This window comes from Doryrhamphus excisus, chromosome 2 (assembly GCF_030265055.1).
Source record: "Doryrhamphus excisus isolate RoL2022-K1 chromosome 2, RoL_Dexc_1.0, whole genome shotgun sequence".
NCBI classification, from domain to species: domain Eukaryota; kingdom Metazoa; phylum Chordata; class Actinopteri; order Syngnathiformes; family Syngnathidae; genus Doryrhamphus; species Doryrhamphus excisus.
The window spans coordinates 4,557,011-4,583,000 of NC_080467.1; the positions used below are offsets into that span (position 1 = coordinate 4,557,011).

At 40.5% G+C, this 25,990-nt stretch overlaps 1 protein-coding gene across 7 annotated transcripts in view; it reads left to right on the forward strand.

The window, feature by feature from the left end:
• The window catches only part of ldb3a (LIM domain binding 3a), a 36,040-nt gene that overhangs the window by 4,764 nt on the left and 5,286 nt on the right, over positions 1-25,990 (forward strand). For 2 of the 7 annotated variants that reach the window (XM_058064783.1, XM_058064784.1), the window contains exons 3-9: positions 9,852-10,003; positions 16,994-17,063; positions 20,124-20,146; positions 21,878-22,066; positions 24,130-24,293; positions 24,383-24,422; positions 25,252-25,341. In XM_058064783.1, the coding sequence (XP_057920766.1) occupies positions 9,852-10,003; positions 16,994-17,063; positions 20,124-20,146; positions 21,878-22,066; positions 24,130-24,293; positions 24,383-24,422; positions 25,252-25,341 (728 nt within the window). Of the gene's footprint in view, positions 1-9,851; positions 10,004-16,993; positions 17,064-17,310; positions 17,469-20,123; positions 20,147-21,877; positions 22,067-24,129; positions 24,294-24,382; positions 24,423-25,251; positions 25,342-25,990 lie in introns of all 7 variants that reach the window. The other 5 variants (XM_058064785.1, XM_058064787.1, XM_058064788.1 and 2 more) reach the window with 3 other exon arrangements.

Below are 25,990 nucleotides of genomic sequence, written 5' to 3' on the forward strand. Positions count from 1 at the left end.
GTGCATGTGAAGTCTATTTGGGGCAGGGGGTCGGGGGGGGGTGGGCAACTCAATCGGGCCCAGTCGGTCCTGCTGGGGGCGTGGCAGCTGTCAGTGTTTTTATGGGCGGGGCGAAAGTGGAGCCGCGGGACCTAAAAGTGGAAACGGTGTCGGTTTCACGTCGTCTCCGAATAGACTACTGCTGTGTGTCAGGATGCTCCGTCCATCTGACAAACCTTCTATCTGCTGCTTGTCCTCACTGGGGTCACGCTGTCTGCTCAGGTGGAGTACATACAAGTGGAATACATGCAGGTGGAGTACATACAGGTGGAATACATACAAATGGAGTACGTACAGGCAGAATACATGCAGGCGGAGTACAAACAGGTGGAATACATGCATTTGGAGTAGCTACAGGTGGAATACATGTAATTGGAGTGCATACAGGTGGAGTACATGCAGGTGGAGTACATGCAGGTGGAGTACATGCAGGTGGAGTACATGCAATTGGAGTACATGCAGGTGGAGTACATGCAATTGGAGTACATTCAATTGGAGTACATGCAATTGGAGTACATACAAGTGGAGTGCATACAAGTGGAGTACATACAAGTTAAATACATGCAGTTGGAGTATATACATACATGTGAAATACGTGCAGGTGGACTACATATATGTGGAATACATGCAGTTGGAGTATATACAGTTGGACAGGTGTAGTACATACAACTGTACTGTTTCTAGTGTTGTACGGGTCTAGCACATGAAGGTGTAGTACATGCAGGTGGAGTAAAGGTGTTGTATATGCAGGTGTTGTATCTACAGGTGGAGTAAAGGTGTTGTATCTACAGGTGGAGTAAAGGTGTTGTATCTACAGGTGGAGTAAAGCTGCTGTATCTACAGGTGGAGTAAATGTGTTGTATATACAAGTGTTGTATCTATAAGTGGAGTAAAGGTGTTGTAAATACAGGTGTTTTATCTACAGGTGGAGTAAAGGTGTTCTATCTATAGGTGGAGTAAACATGTTGTATCTACAGGTGGAGTAAAGGTGTTGTATATACAGGTGTTTTATCTACAGGTGGAGTAAAGGTGTTCTATCTAGAGGTGGAGTAAAGATGTTGTATCTACAGGTGGAGTAAAGGTGTTGTATATACAGGTGTTTTATCTACAGGTGGAGTAAAGGTGTTCTATCTAGAGGTGGAGTAAAGATGTATCTACAGGTGGAGTAAAGGTGTTGTATATACAGGTGTTTTATCGACAGGTGGAGTAAAGGTGTTCTATCTAGAGGTGGAGTAAAGATGTTGTATCTACAGGTGGAGTAAAGGTGTTGTATATACAGGTGGAGTAAAGATGATGTGTCTACAGGTGGAGTAAAGGTGTTGTATCTACAGGTGGAGTAAAGATGTTGTATATACAGGTGTTGTATCTACCGGTGGAGTAAAGATGTATCTACAGGTGGAGTAAATGTGTTGTATATACAGGTGTTGTATGTACAGGTGGAGTAAAGGTGTTGTATATACAGATGTTGTATCTACAGGTGTTGTATCTACAGGTGGAGTAAAGGTGTTGTATATACAGGTGTTGTATGTACAGGTGGAGTAACGGTGTCATGTATATACAGGTGTATCTACAGGTGGAGTAAAGGTGTTGTATATACAGGTGTTGTATCTACAGGTGGAGTAAAGGTGTTGTATATACAGGTGTTGTATCTACACGTGGAGTAAAGGTGTTGTATATACAGGTGTTGTATCTACAGGTGGAGTAAAGGTGTTGTATATACAGGTGTTGTATCTACAGGTGGAGTAAAGGTGTTGTATATACAGGTGTTGCATCTACACGTGGAGTAAAGGTGTTGTATATACAGGTGTTGTATCTACAGGTGGAGTAAAGGTGTTGTATATACAGGTGTTGTATCTAAGGGTGGAGTAAAGGTGTTGTATATACAGGTGTTGTATCTACAGGTGGAGTAAAGGTGTTGTATATACAGGTGTTGTATCTACAGGTGGAGTAAAGGTGTTGTATCTAAGGGTGGAGTAAAGGTGTTGTATATACAGGTGTTGTAGCCACAGGTCTTGGATAAGCGGATGGATGGATGGATGGGTATCTACAGGTGGAGTAAAAGTGTTGTCTATACAGGTGTAGTGATGTTTGAGGTGGAGGAGACAGATGAGGAGAAGAGTGCTTTGGGGTTTTTTTTTGGGAGGCCTGTCATATGTGACCTTTGACCCGTCATGACACAGCAGCGAAAAGCTGCATGATGGGAAGATGAGAATCAAGTTGACGAGCTGAAAGTGTGTCAGAGTAGGATTTTGAAGATGACGAGGGGCGACAGCTGCCAATGAAAGCGTGGATCCCAGCTTTAGCTGTAGCAAGCGTGACATCATCACTCACACCGCCATCTTGGAAGTCCCAGCTGCTTGCATGGGTCTTCGCATGTCACCACGTTACACATTCATCATATGGACACCACTTTGTACTGTACTGTGTACTGCAAGTATTAATGCTCAGTTCATAGCCCAGCTTTGTTGGCCTGGTCCTTCCGACTGTGCCATGAGGCCACAATACAGGTGATGAGTGAGGGATGCCAACTTCCAATCATCCCCCCCCCCCCCCCCCCCCCCCGGGGGCCAGTGGTGTATTGTTTCCTCAGCTTTGGCACACAGCAGGATTATCCTGCAGAGCAGACGGAATGATTTGACATGGATGAAGATTAGCCTCTAACAAGTTCTACTCAACATGTAATAAGCTACACTGGAGGGCGCTATTATTATTACCGCTATTATTATTACCGCTATTATTATTACCATCGCTATTGTTGGTGCTTGTGGTGGCATGTGGTTGTGTTACGTAGAAGTACAGCAGCTCAGCAGTTGTCATTTGATTGTTTTCAATAAATAACATCTGGATGCAGGACTGCCATCTATTTGTGGCTGTGTTGGGGAGGCCAGTAGCAAAGGCAACATCACTTATTAGTTCGCTTTTTGAGCTTTGTTAGGTCAGTGCGCCAAAGAAAAGGAAAGCCATCGCCATGGAAGGGAAAATTATCATAAGAAGCTCTTATTTGGTAATGCTAATGGTAATGGTAATGGTTTTATTTCATTTGAACATGCATCAGATTACAATTGAATGCATCACATAATCAGTTCATAGTTCCGTATGTCCAAAAGGAGTAGGAAGAAGCAAAGCTTATTAAATTCTACCCCTCCATCTGGTACTTTTACAATCAGTAACTGTTACATTTGTTCACTTCCTGCTTTCCTAATATAGTTTTTTTTTTTTTTGTCACGTACCAAAGTCCAAGATGATATGACCATCCAATGACATAATGGGTACCATATTAACTGTCAATATACTGATATATATATAGCACAAAATGCATAAAAAATACAAAAAATAAAGAGCAATACTGTATGTGCTCACATCTTAGTCTCCAAAACTATCCTGTAAGACCAGAAAAAGTCTATAGATTTCTTGCTTTTTGGAAAAACTATATTTAGAACGGACTGTACGACAAAGTTGTGGACAAAGTTTCTTGTTTGGTCTGTCTGAACCAGATCAGAAATATAAACTAAATAATGTTTAAAATATTTTATCACTGAAGAGCAGAAGTTGTCTTCACCTTGAAAGCATGTCTGGTGGGGCGGGGGTGGGTTCGGGGGCGGGGGTGTTTGATGTCTGCTGAAGTTCTGTAACACAACTTGATGAGGGTGACTCAGTCATCTGGATCCAGTTTCAGCATCGGGGACCCCGTCATTCCCAGACGTGTTCCTAATATTTCCAGCCTCTCGTCATCTGGTCTTTTTTTTAGAGTCACTTTATCGTCAGTACAGTCGTCCCTCACAATATCACGGTTTGATTATTACTCCCTCTCTATATCATGTTTTTTCAGTGATTCATGAATAAAAGATGGCGGTTTTGTGGTAGACGTATGTCTATTATTAGTCCAAACATATGGAAATACAAATGATATGTAGTACTGTGGTTACCAGGCAGCAGTAATGACACAAATCATTATGACATTGCATGAAGTCATGAATAGAGTGGAAAACTTACCACTTCGTGTGTGGAAGTGGTAAGTTTAAGAAATGAATTTGAAGCTAACTGGTTAACTCGGTAGCTTGCAAGCTTGTGTCCGTCTTGAGCCCCTGCAGCGTAAGAGCCGAGAGCAATGTGTTGTAAACAATTAAAAACAGGAGTGTAAAGGTGACTATAGGGGTGTTATTTATGTCTACAGAGCTCTAATTATGTCTTTAAAAAATTTTGAAAATTAAAAAAAATACAAAAAATATTATTATTATTATTAAAATAAAAAAATATTTTTTAAAGTTTTTTTTTTATTTTTAAAAAAGTAAAAAAATTGCAGAAAACAGGTTTTCTGTGCTCTGAGTATGAAAATATTCCATTTATTAGCCATGAATCCTGTATCGCCTGGAGTCTGGAGCTAATTAACCGTGATAAACGAGGGACGAATGCACAGTTCAATCTCTTTTTTTTTTTTTTACACCACAGGTTTTGTATGATTTGTCAAATATTTTTGCTAAATTATAACCATATCGAACGGAGTGCCCAAAGAAAGCATCCAATGCAGTACATGCTGGCATTTTTGTCCATAAATATGTATTGTGTGTGATATTTTAGACATGAATTAATGCCGAAAACCAAGGTTCCTCTGTATGTATGTAAAGTATTTTTATCTTTATGTAAGAGTAATGTGGTATTTAAATCCATGTTAGTATCACTGGGATAAATGGCTCCAACTGACTCCCCAGTCCAAATCTCTCAGCTGCTTTGCTCCAAAAGCCAGACTCTCATTGGCTCAGAAAGCCACCCCCGCCTACCCCCCGCCCTTAGAATGCGGGGAGCTGCACCCTGGTCCTGACATCTCAGTCATCTTTTCATGAGCTCTGCGTGAAACAAAAGCTGAGCAACTCTTTTTTTTTTTACCATATTTATATTTCATCGCGTCCCGTTCCGATGAGTTCACTTGTGTTTTTGGAAGCCAAAAATGGCAATATGACTTTAAAACCAGGGGTCTCAAACTCAATTTACCTGGGGGGCACTGGAGCTAGGGTCTGGGCAAGGCTGGGCCGCATCAGGTTTTCCCAAAAAAAAAAACCCAAAATGCATTTATTAAAAACAGAAAAATGTACAAACTTTTTCAGTGCTTTGGTTCCGATTTTCTACAATAAAAGCGCTGATAAAACATTCCACTGTTCTCAAATATCTTAATTTTTATTTTTCTACACAAAATAAGATGAAAAATAAATAAACAAATCAAGAATAAAGAAAATCAATCAATCAATAATAAATAAATATACTACTAATAATAAGACGGCAAATAATAAAAACTTAAGAAACCACATATAGTTGGTGGGTAGACAAATTATTTTTTCAAATTAAAATGAACAAAGCATTATTAGAGCCCTGTAGACATGACAAAACACGACTATAGTCACATTTATACTCTTTTTATTTACAACATATTGCGCAACCGCAGGGTCTTGAGACACATGCTAACTCGCAAACTAGAGAGCTAGCGACCTAAACGGTAGCCTTCAAGTTATTTCCTTTAAACTTAAATAGCCACAAACTTACCACTTCCACACGGATAGGGAGGATAACTATTAACAGTTATTTAACCTTTAACATGAACATTAATCAAACATAATAATTTTTTCTAGGTACATGATACCATACAGCATCCATATCAAACTTGCGCGGGCCGCACTAACATTAAACTTTCATATCAAGGCGGGGGCCTCAAACTAGTGTCCTGCGGGCCACATTTGGCCCGTGGGCCGCGTGTTTGAGACCCCTGCTTTAAACGGACGTTAAAAAAGCAGTGAAAGCAGCACATGTAGGATGTGCTACAGGACATTACATCGCCCGCTGCTTGAATCCTTCAAGGCATAACCTGAAGTTATGGGAGTGTAAGTCCTCCTCTGCGCAAAACCTCTCTCACACTGCAACTGTTGACAGGCGCACGGCTGTTTTTAGCTGCTGAAGGTCAGCCAACACACACACACACGTCTTATCGGTAGCCTCCTTCTCTTAGCGTCTACTGTTACGAGCCTGCAGGGTCACTGGAGTTACTTTAAGATGGCTGCGCTAACCTCTACCTTGATATTTTTAAGTCGACAGGACCTGACCATGAAACAACTCAGGATTGTCTGAGCTTTTGCTAAACCATCAAAAGCTTTCACTCGAGTTGGGTTTAAAGGAAAGGGGTACTTTTTGGGGGAGTCAGCCAATCACAGAGCACATATAGACAAACAACCATTCACACTCACATTCATACCTGTGGACAATTAACCTAGCAGGGCGGCACGGTGGTCGAGTGGTTAGTGTGCAGACCTCACAGCTAGGAGACCAGGGTTCAATTCCACCCTTGGCTATCTCTGTGTGAAGTTTGCATGTTCTCCCCGTGCATGTGTGGGTTTTCTCCGGGTACTCCGGTTTCCTCCCACATTCCAAAAACATGCTAGATTAATTAGCCACTCCAAATTGTCCATAGGTATGAATGTGAGTGTGAATGGTTGTTTGTCTATATGTGCCCTGTGATTGGCTGGCCACCAGTCCAGGGTGTACCCCGCCTTTCGCCCGAAGACAGCTGGGATAGGCTGCAGCACCCCCCGCGACCCTCGTGAGGAAAAAGCAGTAGAAAATTAATGAATAAATTAACCTAGCATGTTTTGTTTTTGTTTTCCTCCTATTTTGTGTGGAAGTGGTAACTTTTTGGCTTCTTATTTTGTCTTTCCCCACTCTCGGCCATCTCTGTGTGGGGTTTGCATGTTCTCCCCGTGCATGCGTGGGTTTTCTCCGGGTACTCCGGTTTCCTCCCACATTCCACAAACATGCTAGGTTAATTAGCCACTCCAAATTGTCCACCAGTCCAGGGTGTACCCCGCCTTTCGCCCGAAGACAGCTGGGATAGGCTGCAGCACCCCCCGCGACCGCGGTAAAAAATGAATGAGTTTTCCTCCTATTTTGTGTGGAAGTGGTAACTTTTTGGCTTCTTATTTTGTCTTTCCCCACTCTCGGCCATCTCTGTGTGGGGTTTGCATGTTCTCCCCGTGCATGTGTGGGTTTTCTCCCGGTACTCCGGTTTCGTCCCACATTCCAAAAACATGCTAGGTTAATTAGCAACTCCAAATTGTGAATGTGAGTGTGAATGGTTGTTTGTCTATATGTGCCCTGTGATTGGCTGGCCACCAGCCCAGGGTGTACCCCGCCTCTCGCCCGAAGACAGCTGGGATAGGCTCCAGCACCCCCCGCGACCCTCGTGAGGAAAAAGCAGTAGAAAATTAATGAATAAATTAACCTAGCATGTTTTGTTTTTGTTTTTTCGATCAAATTACTGGCACCTAGTGACTAGTGTACAATGCTAAATTATCAAGATGTCTTTGAATGCATCTTCTAAATGCCTTATATACGTATGTATTTTTGTTCATGCAGTCATTTTTATACTCAAAAATGCTTAATCGAGGCAAAAGATATATACAAATTCACTTTAATATGCATATTTTTGACTGATAACAGGCCTTATTCATTGACAAAACAACAAGCGTTTATTAACAGATATATTTTTGAAGCGGAAGTGAAGCCTCGAAATATGAAGCGGTGGCGAGGGATTGCTGCAATGTGTCTTTTTATGCACTGTATGGAAAACTCTTAGTGGTTTTAGCACAGAACCTTGTGGAACTCCAGTCATTGTAAGTGTACCGCTGTGCTTGCTACCCCAAGGGAGGGGTTACTGTACCCATCTGTTTTTGTTTTTTTTTGGAACCTCCACAAATTTTTGACAACCTGAAAGATCCCTGGTTGAGTGGAAACCAGTTTTAGCTCAGTCCAACCGGATCCGGATCAGTTAGATCAGCAGAGACCAGCCTGTCTGCGGCATCATTTCACTCACATTAAACTCACTACAAATGTCAGCCAGTCAAGAGCCAGATCAGAACTGTTGCCGGGTGTCAGAGCGCAGTTTAACCGATACCACCGTGTGTGTGTGTGTGTGTACACACGTGCATACTGCACACGTCTTGTGTTTCCCTGCAGTGTTTCCACATCCTCACATACAAGCGTTGTCACTGTCTTGACTGGTTAAAGTGATTTTCCAGTTTTAAAAAGCGTGTCGTTCCCCCTCGTCCACACTCCTCCAGGTGGAAAGGTCGGGGGTCAGAGCAACGGCCGCAAATAGAAGCGTGATGCAGGAGTGATGACAAAGGGATTTTTGGGGGGTAAAAAGAGCAGCAGGGGTTAGCGGGGTGTGTGTGTGTGTGTGTGTGTCGACAGCTGTGTGGGCTTCTGAGGGCGGCGCCACAGTGACTCCCCCTGATGAGCCCACCATCACATGACTTCACTAGTTTTTATTCTACTGTTGAGTGCGTACTCACACCAGGACGATGGCTAGGCGCGCAAATGCGGGAAACCTCCCCTGTGGTCCTGTCATAGAATAAGTAAGGTGATGGCTCCTATTCATGAAAACCAAACACAATTCATAATAGAAATACGCTCAAAATGATATACCCGTGACTACATTAGCATGCTAATAAACATGTAATTGAGATCATGTGGTGTATTAATATGGTCCATAGGGTCCATCATCAACCAAATCATACGAAACCAACTCAATTTGTCCCATAAGTCCCATTTTCCACCTCTGACACCCATCAATATTAACACACAACCATTTTTACACAACCAACTTTCCAGATCTTCCAGAATCTGCGTCTATTCGAGTCGTATTTCTTTGGATTTCCACAACAGTCAGTTTTCATTTCCACACATGGCCCGCCTCCGGGCACGCCCACTCTGCTAATGATTGGTAGCACTCGGCTTGTACAGCTTGTACCCGGTCACGCCCGTATAAAGAAGTCAGGCTCACTGTGATGTCACAGTGTTAGAAAAAAAACTGTCCTAACACAATAATACAACATTCTAACTACATTTATAGGTCAGAGAAGTGGAAAAACTTTCAGGAATTTTGACAAGGAAAATGAGGAAGAACATGATAACTGCATGCATACAAATAATGCATATATTGAAATTAAATATCACAAATTCAGGTATTTTATTGGAAGTCAGACATGAGAATTATAATATAAGTATTATGGTAATGGTAATGGTTTTATTTCATTTGAACATGCATCAGATTACGATTGAATGCATCCCATAATCAGTTCACAGTTCCACATGTCCAAACGGAGTAGGAAGAAGCAAAGCTTATTAAATCCTACCCCTCCATCTGGTACTTTTACAATCAGTAACTGTTACATTTGTTCACTTCCTGCTTTCCTAATATACGAATAATACGTTTTTTTGGTTTGTTTTTTATTATTATTTTATTTATTAGATTTAGATTTTTTTATTTTTTGTTTTATCGCAGTACAAGGTGATATGACCATACAATGACATAATGGGTACCAAAGTAACTGTCAATATACTGATATATATATAGCACAAAATACATAAATAAATAAATAAAAATACAAAAAAATAAAGAGAAATACTGTATGTGCTCACTGTCCTGTAAGATCAGGAAAAAGTCTCTTATTAAATCCTACCCCTCCATCTGGTACTTTTACAATCAGTAACTGTTACATTTGTTCACTTCCTGCTTTCCTAATATAGTTTAAGTTTTTTTTTTTTACACATACCGAAGTACAAGGTGATATGACCATACAATGACATAATGGGTACCATAGTAACTGTCAATATTATTATAAGTATATCTGAATGGAATTTTGGACTTCCTGTCCTGCGACCCACCCACTTTTGAGTCCCGTCCCACCACTATGGGGAGGTCCAGACGAACCGGTGGACAATGACTTCCGCTTTTGTGTTAAAGTTGTTACGTGTGCTGCTTTGTTCAGATCACGCCGGGCAGCAAGGCGGCGCATGCCAACCTGGTCCAGGGCGACGTCATCGTGGCCATCGACGGCGTCAGCACAGAGGGTATGACGCACTTGGAAGCCCAGAACAAGATCAAGATGGCCAACTACAACCTGGCGCTCACCATGTCTAAGTAAGTGCTCAAAGATGGCTGACACGGTTGGTGCACTTGTGTACTTTACACTTGGTCTTTTGAGTGCAGTACACTGTCAGTACTCAGATACACTGAGAATGTTGAGTGTGCAGTGATGTGCACTTACAAAGCAGCCTTAGTAGTGGGCAACATCGGTATGGGCCTCATTCATTCCTTCCTTCCTTCCTTCCTTCCTTCCTTCCTTCCTTCCTTCCTTCCTTCCTTCCTTCCTTCCTTCCTTCCTTCCTTCCTTCCTTCCTTCCTTCCTTCCTTCCTTCCTTCCTTCCTTCCTTCCTTCCTTCCTTCCTTCCTTCCTTCCTTCCTTCCTTCCTTCCTTCCTTCCTTCCTTCCTTCCTTCCTTCTTTCTTTCTTTCTTTCTTTCTTTCTTTCTTTCTTTCTTTCTTTCTTTCTTCTTTCTTTCTTTCTTTCTTTCTTTCTTTCTTTCTTTCTTTCTTTCTTTCTTTCTTTCTTTCTTCTTCCTTCCTTCCTTCCTACCTTCCTACCTTCCTTCCTACCTTCCTACCCTTCCTACCTTCCTTCCTACCTTCCTTCCTACCTTCCTTCCTACCTTCCTACCTTCCTTCAAACCTTCCTTCCTCCTTTGTCCCTTCCTTCCTTCCTTCCTTCCTTCAAATCTTCCTTCAAACCTTCCTTCAAACCTCCCTCCCTCCCTTTGTCCCTTCCTCCCTTCTTTGTCCCTTCCTCCCTTCCTTCCTTCCGTCCTTCATTCCTTCCTTCCTTCCTTCCTTCCTTCCTTCCTTCCTTCCTTCCTTCAAACCTTCCTTCCTTCCTTCCTTCAAACCTTCCTTCCTTCCTTCCTACCTTCCTTCAACCTTCCTTCCTGCAAAACCCCCCCCTCCCTTTGTCCCTTCCTTCCTTCCTTCCTTCCTTCCTTCCTTTCTTCCCTTCCTTCCTTCCTTCCTTCCTTCCTTTCTTTCTTTCTTTCTTTCTTTTCTTTCTTTCTTTCTTTCTTTCTTTCTTTCTTTCTTTCTTTCTTTCTTCCTTCCTTCCTTCTTTCCTTTCATCCTTCTTTCCCTTTCATCCTTTCATTCTTCCTTCCTTCTTTCCTTTCATCCTTTCATTCTTTCTTTCTTTCATTCTTTCTTTCTTCTTCCTTCCTTCCTTCCTTCCATCCTTCCTTCTTTCTCAATCACAGCCAATCACAGGGCACATATAGACAAACAACCATTCACACTCACATTCATACCTATGGACAATTTGGAGTCGCTAATTAACCTAGCATGTTTTTGGAATGTGGGAGGAAACCGGAGTACCCGGAAAAACTGCAGCCGGGTCGCATTCAGTTAACAAAGTTGTTTTTTCAGGAGCACTTTAAACATCAGACCCCATTAAATAACAAAATATCCATCCATCCATTTTCCTCCGCTTATCCGGGTCCGGGTCACGGGGGCAGCTGTCTCAGTAGGGAAGCCCAGACTTCCCGGTCCCCGGCCACCTCCTCCAGCTCCACCGGGAGGACACCAAGGCGTTACCAGGCCAGCTGTGAGACATAATCCCTCCAGCATGTCCAAGGTCTGCCTTTTCCCGACTGGGCATGCCCGGAACACCTCACCAGGGATGCCCGAGCCATCTCAACTGACTATGTGAACATCCCTGAATACTTGAAAGTCATGTTGCCAGCTTGTATGTTCAAGGTTGAAATACTTTAGAAGCAACTGGCGGGCCGGATTCAAACGCTTAGCGGGCCGCATATGGCCCGCGTGCCATAGTTTGTCCACCACTGAACGAAAGCATGTTGCCGGATTTTCACTTTTACATAGTCAGTACATGATGGATGAATGAACGCCTGGCCAGCCAATCAAAACACAATCAGTCATTTTTTTTCTTCTCATCCCATGAGGACATTTATTTATGCTCTTGTCATGTTCTCACAAGTGTCTTCTTTCTCTGTGAACAAGACGCTCTAATTCCGTTCCTTTATTGTCTTTGTCTTCCTCTTCGGGAACGTAGGCTTTCAGGGTCGTAGAGGCAGACAAAAGTAATAACGCATGGGATAATATCAATAATAATAATAATAATAATGTTCCTCAAAGATTCTCAGCAGATATGAAGATATTGTTGACTCGCGTCCGGACGTCCCCATGCGCTCCCCAAGCCGAGCCGCCCAGGGGGAAAAGATGTGTCACATGACCTGCAGATATTGAAGCTGCGGAGGTACAAGTGAAGGTTAGCTGGCTGTTTCTGTCCCTGATGTTCTCCTGACGACTCAGGGGAGGAAAGGAGTGACAGTCAGGTCACCACGTTCTTGAAGCTGCCATGGTGTGTGTGTGTGTGGGGGGGGGGGGGCTTGGAGGACTGACACAGTCATTTTTAATCATGTAACATCCTCTGAAGCAGGGATGTCCAAACCTTTTCTCCACTGCATACAGTTACGTTGAAGATACCTTTTGTACAATGAAGCCATTCAATGTAGGTCAATGTATGCAAAATACAATTTATGCTATGCTGTCGGCTGCACGGCGGTCGACGTGGTTAGCGCGCAGACTTCACAGCTAGGAGACCCAGGTTCAATCCCAACCTCAGCCATCTCTGTGTGTGAAAATTAATAAATGAATGAGTTCTCCTCCTATTTTGTGTGGAAGTGGTAACTTTTTGGCTTCTTATTTTGTCTTTCCCCACCCTCGGCCATCTCTGTGTGGAGTTTGCATGTTCTCCCCGTGCATGCGTGGGTTTTTTTCCGGGTACTCCAGTTCCTTCCCACATTCCAAAAACATGCTAGGTTAATTGGCGACTCCAAATTGGCCATAGGTATGAATGTGAGTGTGAATAGTTGTTTGTCTATATGTGCCCTGTGATTGGCTGGCCACCAGTCCAGGGTGTACCCCGCCTCTCGCCCGAAGACGGCTGGGATAGGCTCCAGTACCCCCCGCGACCCTCGTGAGGATAAGCGGTAGAAAATGAATGAGTTCTCCTCCTATTTTGTGTGGAAGTGGTAACTTTTTGGCTTCTTATTTTGTCTTTCCCCACCCTCGGCCATCTCTGTGTGGAGTTTGCATGTTCTCCCCGTGCATGCGTGGGTTTTTTTCCGGGTACTCCGGTTCCTTCCCACATTCCAAAAACATGCTAGGTTAATTGGCGACTCCAAATTGGCCATAGGTATGAATGTGAGTGTGAATAGTTGTTTGTCTATATGTGCCCTGTGATTGGCTGGCCACCAGTCCAGGGTGTACCCCGCCTCTCGCCCGAAGACGGCTGGGATAGGCTCCAGTACCCCCCGCGACCCTCGTGAAGATAAGCGGTAGAAAATGAATGAGTTCTCCTCCTATTTTGTGTGGAAGTGGTAACTTTTTGGCTTCTTATTTTGTCTTTCCCCACCCTCGGCCATCTCTGTGTGGAGTTTGCATGTTCTCCCCGTGCATGTGTGGGTTTTCTCCGGGTACTCTGATTTCCTCCCACATTCCAAAAACATGCTAGGTTAATTAGCCACTCCAAATTGTCCCCCGCGACCCTCGTGAGGATAAGCTAGGAAAATGAATGAATGAATGCTATGCTGTCTTAGCAAATCAGTGTAATATCTCATCATTTGGACTGTCAAATGATCTTAACCCACATTAATAACATGTTATATATGGTAATGGTTTTATTTAATTTGAACATGCATCAGATTACAATTGAGTGCATCACATAATCAGTTCACATTAATCAGGATTAATCACCATTTGCAACGATCTGAAATGTGCCCATTTTCACTGTGTTTTATAATGTCATGTAGACAGGAAAACATTCCCGATTTCTTTTTTTTTGCATGTTTTTCCACACTTCAGTGTTTCAGATCATCAAACAAATGTAAATATTAGCCCATGACAACACAACTCAACACTTCCTACTTGAAACTTTTTAATATGAAAGGAGAAAAAAATGATTGTCCCTAAAGCTAATAAGTGTTAGTATGCTAACATCAGCATGTGAGCAATGTTAGCATACTGGCATTTTCATGGGTAAACACATGTTAGCATGTTAACAACAACAGTAGCATTTTGAGACATTCTCACAGGTAGACACTATTATGTTCGGTGTTAGCATGCTAACATCAGCATGTGAGCAATGTTAGCATACTGGCATTTTCATGGGTAAACACATGTTAGCATGTTAACAACAACAGTAGCATTTTGAGACATTCTCACTGGTAGACACTATTATGTTCGGTGTTAGCATGCTAACATCAGCATGTGAGCAATGTTAGCATACTAGCATTTTCATGGGTAAACACATGCTAACACTTGGTGTTAGTATGTTAACAACAACAGTAGCATTTTGAGACATTTTCACAGGTAGACACTATTATCCTAGGTGTTAGCATGCTAACATCAGCATGTGAGCAATGTTAGCATACTAGCATTTTCATGGGTAAACACATGCTAACACTTTGTTAACGACAATGGTAGCATTTTGAGACATTCTCACAGGTAGATACTATTATGCTAGGTGTTAGCATGCTAATGTTCGCTTGCTTAAGTAATGCTTAAGCAGACACTCAACGGTAGCATGTTAAAGTGCTACTAACATAATTATACTAACATTTTCAGAGGTAGGCACTTATAGAAACGCAAAGCACTATTATGCTAGGTGTTAGCATAGTAGCACACGATGCTAATGTTTGCATTGTTCGCGTTGTTTAAGTCATTCAAACCCTTTTCCATGGTCAAGTAATGTAAATACATGGATCTGATGAATGTAAGAGTAACATTTATGGTGTAAATGACAATATGGCGCATATATCTGCAAATGCTTTTCTAGTTAATGATATTCATTTTCCATCCATTTTCTCTGCCGCTTGTGCTCACTAGGGTCACGGGTGTATGCTGACAAACAACCATTCACACTCAAATTCATACCCATGGGCCTTTGGAGTCACCAATGAAGCTAACGTTATTCATTTTATTCAATATCCGGAAGGTCAATAAAAAAAAATGCCCCCCTGCTCTAACGTAAAAGACACTCCATTGCATTTATTTAAAAGATTTATTTAAGATGGCAGCAGCAGCGCTGACGTGGAAGCAGCCGCCCGCTCGCCTGAAGGCGTTTGACAGATGAGATCTGATAAGTTTGAGCGAGGGAAATGAATGTTGGCGCTCTGAGCTCAGAGCGCCGTCTCATAACCGCAAACGCTCCAGGTGATGAAGATAAGACGCTGCGCTGAGGAAGACAATGTATTTTCTCCTCCTCCGATGAGAAGTGTGGCGTGTTCAATGTGGAAGTCAGAGGCGGCAAAGGTTGCCGATGTTTGACCTCCGTTGTCTTCTGGTGCTCAGCATCCACGCGTAACCGTCACGGTCAGCGGGTTTGATTTCTGATTCTATTGAGCGTTGCCATGTCGTCTGCTACACGGCGCTCATCCGCTCCCCTGACACTATTGCTAACTTACCTAGCAACATCAGGGCACATACATACATACTTTATTCCAATTCAAATTGTAAACAGATCAGGAAATAAGCAAAAGAAAATAATTATTACAAAATCATGGAAAAAAGTGAAAATAGAAAAAAATACTAGATCCAGAAAGATATAAATAAAAAATAAATAAAAAATAAATAAAATACAATTAAATAAAATTAAAATAAAATAAAATTAATTAATTACAATTAAATTAAATTAAAATAAATAAAATATAATAAAAAAACAAAGAGAAAAATACAATGAAAACAACTAATGAGGGAAAATAATCCTAAAAAAAATGTCGGTGGCTTTTAGAAAATATAGGAGAAAAACAGGGAATCAAGATCAATATCTAGATAGTAACTTTATTGATCCCGAACCAAATATTTTTTTTAAAAAAAGTTATGTAATTAAATAACTTAAGGGAAAATAACAATACTTCACTGATCCTGAAGGAAATTCTAATAAAATATAATAATAATAAATAACGAATACTTAAGGCACGGTGGTCGAGTGGTTAGCACGCAGACCTCACAGCTATGAGACCAGGGTTTGATTCCACCCTCGGCCATCTCTGTGTGGAGTTTGCATGTTCTCCCTGTGCATGTGTGGGTTTTCTCCGGGTACTCCGGTTTCCTCCCACATTCCAAAAACATGCTAGGTTAATTAGCGACTCCAAATTGTCCATAGGTATGAATGTGAGTGTGAATGGTTGTTTGTCTATATGTGCCCTGTGATTGGCTTGCCGCCTCTCGCCCGAAGACAGCTGGGATAGGCTCCAGCACCTCCCGCAACCCTTGTGAGGAAAAGCCGTAGAAAATGAATGGATGGAAAATAATCCTAAAAAAAAAATTATTTTTAGAATTTAAAAAAATATATTTTTTTAACAATATAGGAGAAAAAGAGGGAATCAAGATCGATAGTAACTTTATTGATCCTGAACCAAATAATTTTTTTTAAGTTATGTAATTAAATAACTAAAAATAAAAACATAAGGCAAAATAAAATACTTCACTGATCTTGAAGGAAATTCTAATAAAATATAATAATAATAATGAATACATAAGGGTAAATAATAATTAAAGAATGAGGTCCATTTTTCAGAAAAAGAATGTTAAATGAAGAGATAAATTAAGAGAAAATATTTTCAAAAATAATGGGAAAGACGATAGCCAGATACTTTATTGATCTGCAAGGATTAATAAAATCATTTTACAGATGTAATGAAGTAAAGAAAAATAAAAAAAACATAAGAAAACATTATGACAGATTTCCAGAAAATGAGGGAAAATATGGGAAATTGTGATCTCCCTACCATCATTTTTGAACCAGCAACCCTTCCGCCCCAAGAGACTCCATCATGTCAATCATCTGGGCTAGGTTTTCACGCCGTATGCCCTCATAGTCATCGAATTTCACTAGTGTGCTCCGTTTATTTTGAAAGCCTGACTTCAGGTTGCGTTACGCCGACGCCGCCGAACGGACCGGAAGCTATTAAAACGTCAGCGGTGTGTCGGAATATGGGATTGATTGCACTTCAGGAAGCCATACTGTTGCTGTTGCTGACACCCACGTCTTCTTTTGTCCTTTCAGGTCCAAGCGTCCTGTTGTCATGCCGACACCGAGAATCGACGCCGCCATTCCCATGATCCCTCACCAGCAGGTGAGCTCTCCCATCATCTTGACACACTTAAATATTCTTTTGCTCCCCCCCCCCTCCAGAAGCAGGCTGTCTTCTCAATGCACACAACCTGCTGCTGCCATCTAGTGGTCACATGAGCAGTTAAACACAATATATAATACATAATGTTTATAATAAGTTGTAGTCACCTTCATGATTCATCCCTGATTGACATATGCTGACCCCCTCCCCTCCCCGTCTCCTCCCCTCCCCCCGCACGACGCCGCAGGTCAACGGGCGCCTCCCGGCCTGCGGCGCTTCCTCCTCCGGGCCCGCGGAGGCCGCCGTCAGCCCCGCTGGCAGGAAGCAGTATAACTCCCCCCTCGGCCTGTACTCAGAGGAGACTCTGAGGGAGATGGCGGCCATTCAGGCGGGCCTGCCGCCGTGGTACGTAGCCAAGCAGGAGGCACGCTTTGCGTCGTCTGACGTGCTCCCGCCACGTTGTCACAGCCCCGCAACCAATACCCGTGTGTCCTTGACCCCCCCCCGTACCCCCGTAGAAGGAGAAACGGGCGCTGTGGAACATCCTCCAATAAGAGCTTGGAGGTCTGTGGTGGTGATGTCATAGATGGTTAGTGGCGAGCAAGCGGAAAAACATGAGCGATGCGAGGGAGACGGCGTGACCCCCGTATGATGACCTGGCTTGCCTTTACAGCACGGGTGTCCAAAATGTGGCCCTCAGCCCTCAGCAAGACAATCAAAAAGTGAAAGGTTATCATGTGAGGAGAATGAAGGCAAAATATTACGTCATCAAGGAAAAAATGTAGAAGGACAACAAACCGGAATAGTTTTAGTAGTATAAGTCATAATATTTTTAAAAAATAAAATAAAAAATTAATAAAGTTGGAATTTGGGGTGGATTATGTTGCATAAAAGTTCTAATGTCATGAGAATAAATATTCTGGGAATAAAGTCTAATTACCAGAAAAACACATAGAAGGGGACAGTTGAAATTGTTGGAAACTAAATGGAAAAAAAAACAGTTGTGATTTTAGGGGCATAAAGTCAAAATATCAAGAGAAAAAAGGACAAGAATAATAGGAGAATATAATAAAAATACCATCATTTTAGCGGCATAAGTGGTAATATTATAGTATATTATAATATATTATTATTATTAGTATTATTATTATTATTATTATTAATAATAATAAAAATACCATCATTTTAGCGGCATAAGTGGTAATATTATAGTATATTATAGTATATTATTATTATTATTACAGGAATAATAGGAAAATATAATAAAAATACCATCATTTTAACGGCATAAGTGGTAATATTATAGTATATTATAGTATATTATTATTATTATTATTATTATTATTATTAGGGGCATGAAGTCAAAATATTAAGAGAAAAAAGGACAAGAATAATAGGAGAATATAATAAAAATACCATCATTTTAGCGGCATAAGTGGTAATATTATAGTATATTATTATTATTATTATTATTATTATTAATAAAACTACCATCATTTTAGCGGCATAAGTGGTAATATTATAGTATATTATAGTATATTATTATTATTATTATTATTACAGGAATAATAGGAAAATATAATAAAAATACCATCATTTTAACGGCATAAGTGGTAATATTATAGTATATTATAGTATATTATTATTATTATTATTATTATTATTATTAGGGGCATGAAGTCAAAATATTAAGAGAAAAAAGGACAAGAATAATAGGAGAATATAATAAAAATACCATCATTTTAGCGGCATAAGTGGTAATATTATAGTATATTATTATTATTATTATTATTATTATTAATAAAACTACCATCATTTTAGCGGCATAAGTGGTAATATTATAGTATATTATAGTATATTATTATTATTATTATTATTATTATTATTATTACAAGAATAATAGGAGAATATAATAAAAATACCATCATTTTAACGGCATAAGTGGTAATATTATAGTATATTATTATTATTATTATTAGGGGCATGAAGTCAAAATATTAAGAGAAAAAAGGACAAGAATAATAGGAGAATATAATAAAAATACCATCATTTTAATGGTCATTATTATTATTATTATTATTATTATTATTATTATTATGTCCAAGAAGATAGTTGATATTGTTGGGAATTAAAAATAAATACGAAATATGAAACAGCTGTAATTTTCTGAGAATAAAGTTGCAGTTTTTATAAGAATATACTTGTAATATAATAATCAAATTTTAGTAGCATTGATTGTTTACAAAAATTGTAAACATTTTTTTAAAGTGGTAATATTATTGTGATTTTTGTAAAATTAGCTTGGGGGAACAAGGTTATTATATTATTATATTATTATATTATGGCAATAAAGTCTGAAATATTAAAAATATATTTAAAATTATATTAAAAATATATTAAAAAATATAAATATAAAATATATATAAATATTTATATATATATATAATAAATTATATAATTACATAATAATTTCTGAAATAAAATCCTAATATTACGAGAAGCAAATTTCTGAAGAAAATTGAAATATTTGGAACATTTAAAAAAAAAAAACATCAGCAAAAGTGAATAAATACTAAATAAATGAATAATACTGTTTTTCAGCTGGGTTGAAATACTTCCCAGTATATCATCTTGTGTATACCCATGTATATACCAAAGTTTCACGCTTCCTGTGACCCACGCGCTCCTCCATGTTGTCGGATGCCGCTGTTGTTGTTCTGTGAGAGCTAACGTGCTAACAGAATAATAAGAAGGCTAGCCGCCCAGAGAGTCGCTACGCACACGCTGACACAAGAGGGCGACACCGTGTGGTCCTTTTACAGCTTTTACAACAACACCTTTGTTGTTGGAAAGTCATGTGACAACCGGGATGGCGGCATCCTGGTGATGCCACGCCTCCTCCCCTCAGCCGGACCACCTCTCCTTCCTTTCTGCTGACGCTGGAGCGCTCCTCCTCGTGCAAACTGAAAGTACCCATCAACCACTAATGTTCTTCTTTTTCTCTATCATCCTCCTCCTTCTCGCCGGCCGCCTTCGTCTTCTCTCCGTGACGCAAACAAGGTTTTCACCCCCGCGCCTCCCAAGTTAGTATCGCCCTGCTGAGTGCGTTCTCAAGTGTGTGTTTGGTCCTTTAAAGACATTCTTGGGTGTGTGTTGTCATGGTAACACCCATTTGAAGCACGGTGGTGAGAGGGTGGGAGCATGTTGCACGGCCAACAGGGTCATCCTGGGTGGCCCTCATGTAAAACCTACAATCAGAGTTAACCTAGCATGTTTTTGGAATGTGGGAGGAAACCGGAGTACCCGGAGAAAACCCACGCATGCACGGGGAGAACATGCAAACTCCACACAGAGATGGCCGAGGGTGGAATCGAACCCAGATCTTCCCAATTTCCTCACTTGCGGCCCCATATGCAATCACATGCATCCAAAATGGACTTCATTCATATTAATACATATTACGTTCATATTATATTTCAAATGTTGAATTTCATAATGTAACTTATTTTGTTTTTTTTTATTTTCATTAAACTATTTTTTAATTAAATATATTTTGTTTAACAAAAATAAAAAATAACAAAACATTTATTATTATTATTATTATTATTATTATTATTATTATTATTATTATTATTATTATTATTATTATTATTATTATTATACACCCTGTGCATGCATGGGTTTTCTCCGGGGACTTTGGCTTCCTCCCACATTCCAAAAAGTTATATTTAATATGTATAATAAAACTTATTTTGTATTTTATATTACATTTTTAACATTCATTAATTCATATAATATTAATATATTAATAATATTAATAATTAATCACATTAATAATAATAATATTAAATAATAAAAAATATATTAACTATAATATTAATTTTAAAGTTATTTATTTTGTATTTTATATTAAGTTGAATTTAAGATAACTATATTACTATATTTAGTATTTTAATTAAAAACATTTTAATAAAAGGGTTTAATGTTTTATTTTTTATATTATTATTATTTTATAGGAATATTTTATTATTTTTTATTTTATTATATGCAATAGAGTTATATAGAAATATGTTTTTTTGCTCTATATATTTATTTATTTAAAAAATAAATGATTTACTTGATTTGAAGAAAAACACAATGAATATATATATATATATTACATAATATATACATATTTTAATCCATTCATATTGTTATACTACGTCACCTTGCATCGCTCCTGCTGAGGCTACACTCTGCGTGTGTATGCTAGCAGCCCCGCCTCCACCCTCCCTCCGAGAAAAGAGATTGTATAACGGACAACAAGAGGGCTCACTCCGTACGTCAGAAGGTGCTGAAACCGACGTACGGAGACAGACACAGACACGCTTGCATGATTATCCACTTTCATTTCCATGTATGGTGTGATGAATTGATTTTAGGTTCGATTCCCATGAGAGATGACCTGCATCTTTTAAAGCATTGGGATTGTTGTGTGGGTTTGTGTTGATGCGTGACTGACGGCTGCGACGGCTGCTTGTGTCGATTGTCTCTGCTTGCGTCCTTTCTTTGACGTTGACGTGTCCCACGTGTGGAGTGACAGCGAAGGTCACACTTTGACGTTTGATTAGCGGCGGCGTGTTGATCTTTGCTGCTGATTCCCGCATACTGGTGATGACAAGCTGGTGCCCAATAATCTCTTAAAGGGACGTGCCCACATGTAATTATTGTATCACAGCTGGCCACGCCCACATGACTCCATTCAAAGATTTTGTCTTTTAACACATCCCTCCTAACCTCCCCCCCCCCCCCCCCCCCCATCACGGCGCCAACAGCGCCAGCTTCAACGCCAGCGTGATGAAGGACACGTCCGTCTCCACCCACAAGCACATTGAGGTGAAGGGCCCGGGAGGCAAGGCCACCATCATCCACGCCCAGTACAACACGCCCATCAGCATGTACTCGCAGGACGCCATCATGGACGCCATCGCGGGACAGACCATGACCAAGGGCCATGAAGCTGGGTGAGAGCGCCGCCTCCCCCACCTTCCTCCTTTTTCCTCCTCTTTTCCTCCTCTTTCTGTGCATCAGCACAGAGGTCGTGGTGCATCAGCAGTACATTTTGACTTTGAGAAGGGGTGTCCAAACCTGTTCCCAAATCAAAGGGTGTAGGAGCCGTTTGGCTCAACATGCTAACAAGTTCCAGGGGGTCCACGGCGGTCCGTGATGAGAGGAACACGCTCCCATGAATCAACTAAATCCACTAAATCTCATCCACTCTTTTTTGTGTGTTCTAAAGATATAAAAACAGCTAAAAGAGGCAGCTAAGAATGCAAGTCATGGGACATCATCGAGACCTCTCTAAGCATCTAGCCGGCTAGTGACTAGCTAGCACATCCTCGCTCACGATGCTTCAGGCCAGTAGCAAAGGCAACGTCACTTATTAGTTCGCTTTTTGAGCTTCGTTAGCTCAGTGCGTCAAAGAAAAAGAAAGCCATCGCCATGCGAAGGAGAATGGTTTTATTTCATTTGAACATGCATCAGATTACAATTGAATGCATCCCATAATCAGTTCACAGTTCCACATGTCCAAAAGGAGTCGGAAGAAGCAAAGCTTATTAAATCCTACCCCTCCATCTGGTACTTTTACAATCAGTAACTGTAATTTGTTCACTTCCTGCTTTCCTAATATAGTAAAATATATATATAAATTTTTTGTTATTATTATTTTATCATTTTTATCATATCATTTATTTAATGTTATATATTTTTTAATTTTATTTGAAGAGCTGGTAAAAAATATTTTGTCTTTTTAATTATTATTATTACTATTATTTTATTTTATCATTTTTATCATATCATTTATTTAATGTTATTTTTTATTTTATTTGAAGAGCTGGTAAAAAATATTTTGTCTTTTTAATTATTATTATTACTATTTTATTTTATCATTTTTATCATATCATTTATTTAATGTTATTTTTTGTTTTATTTTATTTGAAGAGTCGGTAAAAAATATTTTGTTTTTTAATTATTATTATTATTTTATCATTTTTATCATATCATTTATTTAATGTTATACTTTTTTTTATTTGAAGAGCCGGTAAAAAAAATATTTTGTTTTTTTTTAATTATTATTCTTATTATTATTTTATTTCATCATTTTTATCATATTTATTTAATGTTATTTTTTATTTTATTTTATTTGAAGAACCGGTAAAAAAATATTTTGTTTTTTTTTATTATTATTTTTTTTTTTTTAAATCATTTTTATCATATCATTTGTTTAATGTTATATGTTATTTATATTTCTTTAGTTTATTTGAAGAGCCGGTAAAAAAAAAAAAAAAAAAAAAGCAGTGGGCCGTATTTGGTGGCCCAGGGCCACAGTTTGGACACCCCTGGCATTGACATTTAATATTGGTTTTAGTCTTCTTCCAACAAAGCAGAGAGGAAAAGTACAAACGTTATTAAGAATACCCTTTCACACAGTTTAGCCTCGTTGCCATGGCTACCCACAGCCGTCTTTTATCTCCTGACTCTTCGGAGTAGTTGCTCCACCCTCTTGTGTTGTCGCTTCGCCCGGTCAGGCGAAGAAGTTGTTTGGCAGGACAGCAGGAAGCTTTTGTTGACGGTTGTGTTGTGAGCATCGGGTCCTTGTGGTTGTGATGACTGTCGGAGGTGAAAGGTCAAACGGCACATTGAGTTTTATATTGAGCAACGGGACTAACGAGTTGGTTTGTGAGGCATGAAAACATCGAACGTCGACTTCCGCCACGTGAACGCTTGCTCGCCCTCTGACTCTCTGCCTTCCTACAAATGTTCTGAGCTCCTTTTTCTCCTTCTGCGTGGAAAGTTGTCATGCTTCTGTGTGTGTGTTGTTTTATTATTTCATATTTTTCTCCTCGTCATGCAAAATCCCACTCAAAAATCCCTTATTTTTGCTCAATATTTATATTTATAAGTCCGTTAAGAGTTCAAAATGAAGCGTTTTGTCCCTCAATGCACCCGCCAAGCTCCCCCAGGTTGACTTGCTTGGGGTTTGGGTGTGTGGGGTGGCGGGGGCGCCCCGTATGTGTGGTTGCAGTCCACCGCTGTCCAAAGACCGCCTTGTAGACAGCGCCTCCCCGGTCTACCAGGCCGTCCAGAGTGCACAGAATGACCAAGACGAGGGCGAATGGGGTCGCCGCAGTGCCAACGTGCAGTCCAAGTCCTTCCAAGTCCTGGCCCACATGACGGGAACCGACTCCTGTAAGTCAAACCAAAAGCACTTCAACATAAAACTAAATACTCGTTAGCAAGACGTCCTCATGTCCTTAATTGTGTTTGTGTACCCACAGTCACAGAGGAGGAGAAGGAGGAGGAGGTTAGGAGGAGCAGGTAGGATGCGTGGACACCCTCCCCACCCCCTCCCCACCAGCTCTTCACCTGCACAGCAAGCCCCGCCCCTCCTCACCTCCACCAGCCTGCTTCAAACATTATCTGCTGAACACTTAAATGGTTGTTCAATGCATTATACAGCATCATCCTGCTGTAGTGACCACAATTGACCACAAGATGTCGCGCTAGGACAGATAATGAAGACAATGAGGATCTCTTCATTGGAATCTAATGACACAACAGGTGTCAGATACAGTAGACTCGTACTCGCATAATAATCAAGATATTGTTTGTATGTGTAAAGGTATGATGCAGCCAGTATTTTATACATTATATGGTAACCATGGAAACCCTGCTGCCACGCCCTCAATAGGAAGAATCTCATAGTGGACCACACTGATGAAGTCATCTAATTATCGTCATCCTTCCAGAAGGTTCCTCTGCTTTCAGCCCAAATTGAATCTGCGTCCATGCGCTTCATACATCAGGAGGACAAGGAGGAGGAGGAGTAGGAGGAGGAGGAGGAGGCCTCTTAACTCTCCCGCCTGTCTGGGTCCTGATGGATGAAGCTCTCTGGTGCCCCAGCACTTATTTAATCATCCTCCATTATGCGCCGCGCAGTACCATGGTCAGGGTCCATGAATCGATGTCGAGCTTTTAGAGGTTGCGGTTGTTCTGTTGCCGAGCAACAGTAGCGTTTGGGTTGTTGCGTGACACAGTAACATACTTTTCATGACCTTACACTCATCTTTGTGTGTGTTTGTGTGTGTGTGTGTGTGTGTGTGTACACGTGCACTAACATATTTGTGCTAACATTCTTACACTGTAGCCCTACTGAGCATGCTCCAACATCTGTTGGCCCCGCCCCTGCTGCCATATGGCCTCTGGAACACGCCTACTTAACGCATGACCTTCACAGGTAACCTTGCCACTGTATTTATAAGTTATCACATGGTTTGTCTGGTATCAGGTCCGGATTTCGGGGAGTGATACTAGGCCCATACCAGACAAACCATGTGATGAGGGCGGGGTACACCCTGGACTGGTGGCCAGCCAGCCAATCACAGGGCACATATAGACAAACAACCATTCACACTCACATTCATACCTATGGACAATTTGGAGTCGCTAATTAACCTAGATTGTTTTTTGGAATGTGGGAGGAAACCGGAGTACTCGGAAAAAAACCCACGCATGCACGGGGAGAACATGTAAACTCCACACAGAGATGGCCGAGGGTGGGGAAAGACAAAATAAGAAGCCAAAAAGTTACCACTTCCACACAAAATAGGAGGAGAACTCATTCATTTATTCATTTTCTACCGCTTATCCTCACGAGGGTCGCGGGGGTGCTGGAGCCTATCCCAGCTGTCTTCGGGCAAGAGGCGGGGTACACCCTGGACTGGTGGCCAGCCAGCCAATCACAGGGCACATATAGACAAACAACCATTCACACTCACATTCATACCTATAGACAATTTGGAGTCGCCAATTAACCTAGATTGTTTTTTGGAATGTGGGAGGAAACCGGAGTACTCGGAAAAAAACCCACGCATGCACGGGGAGAA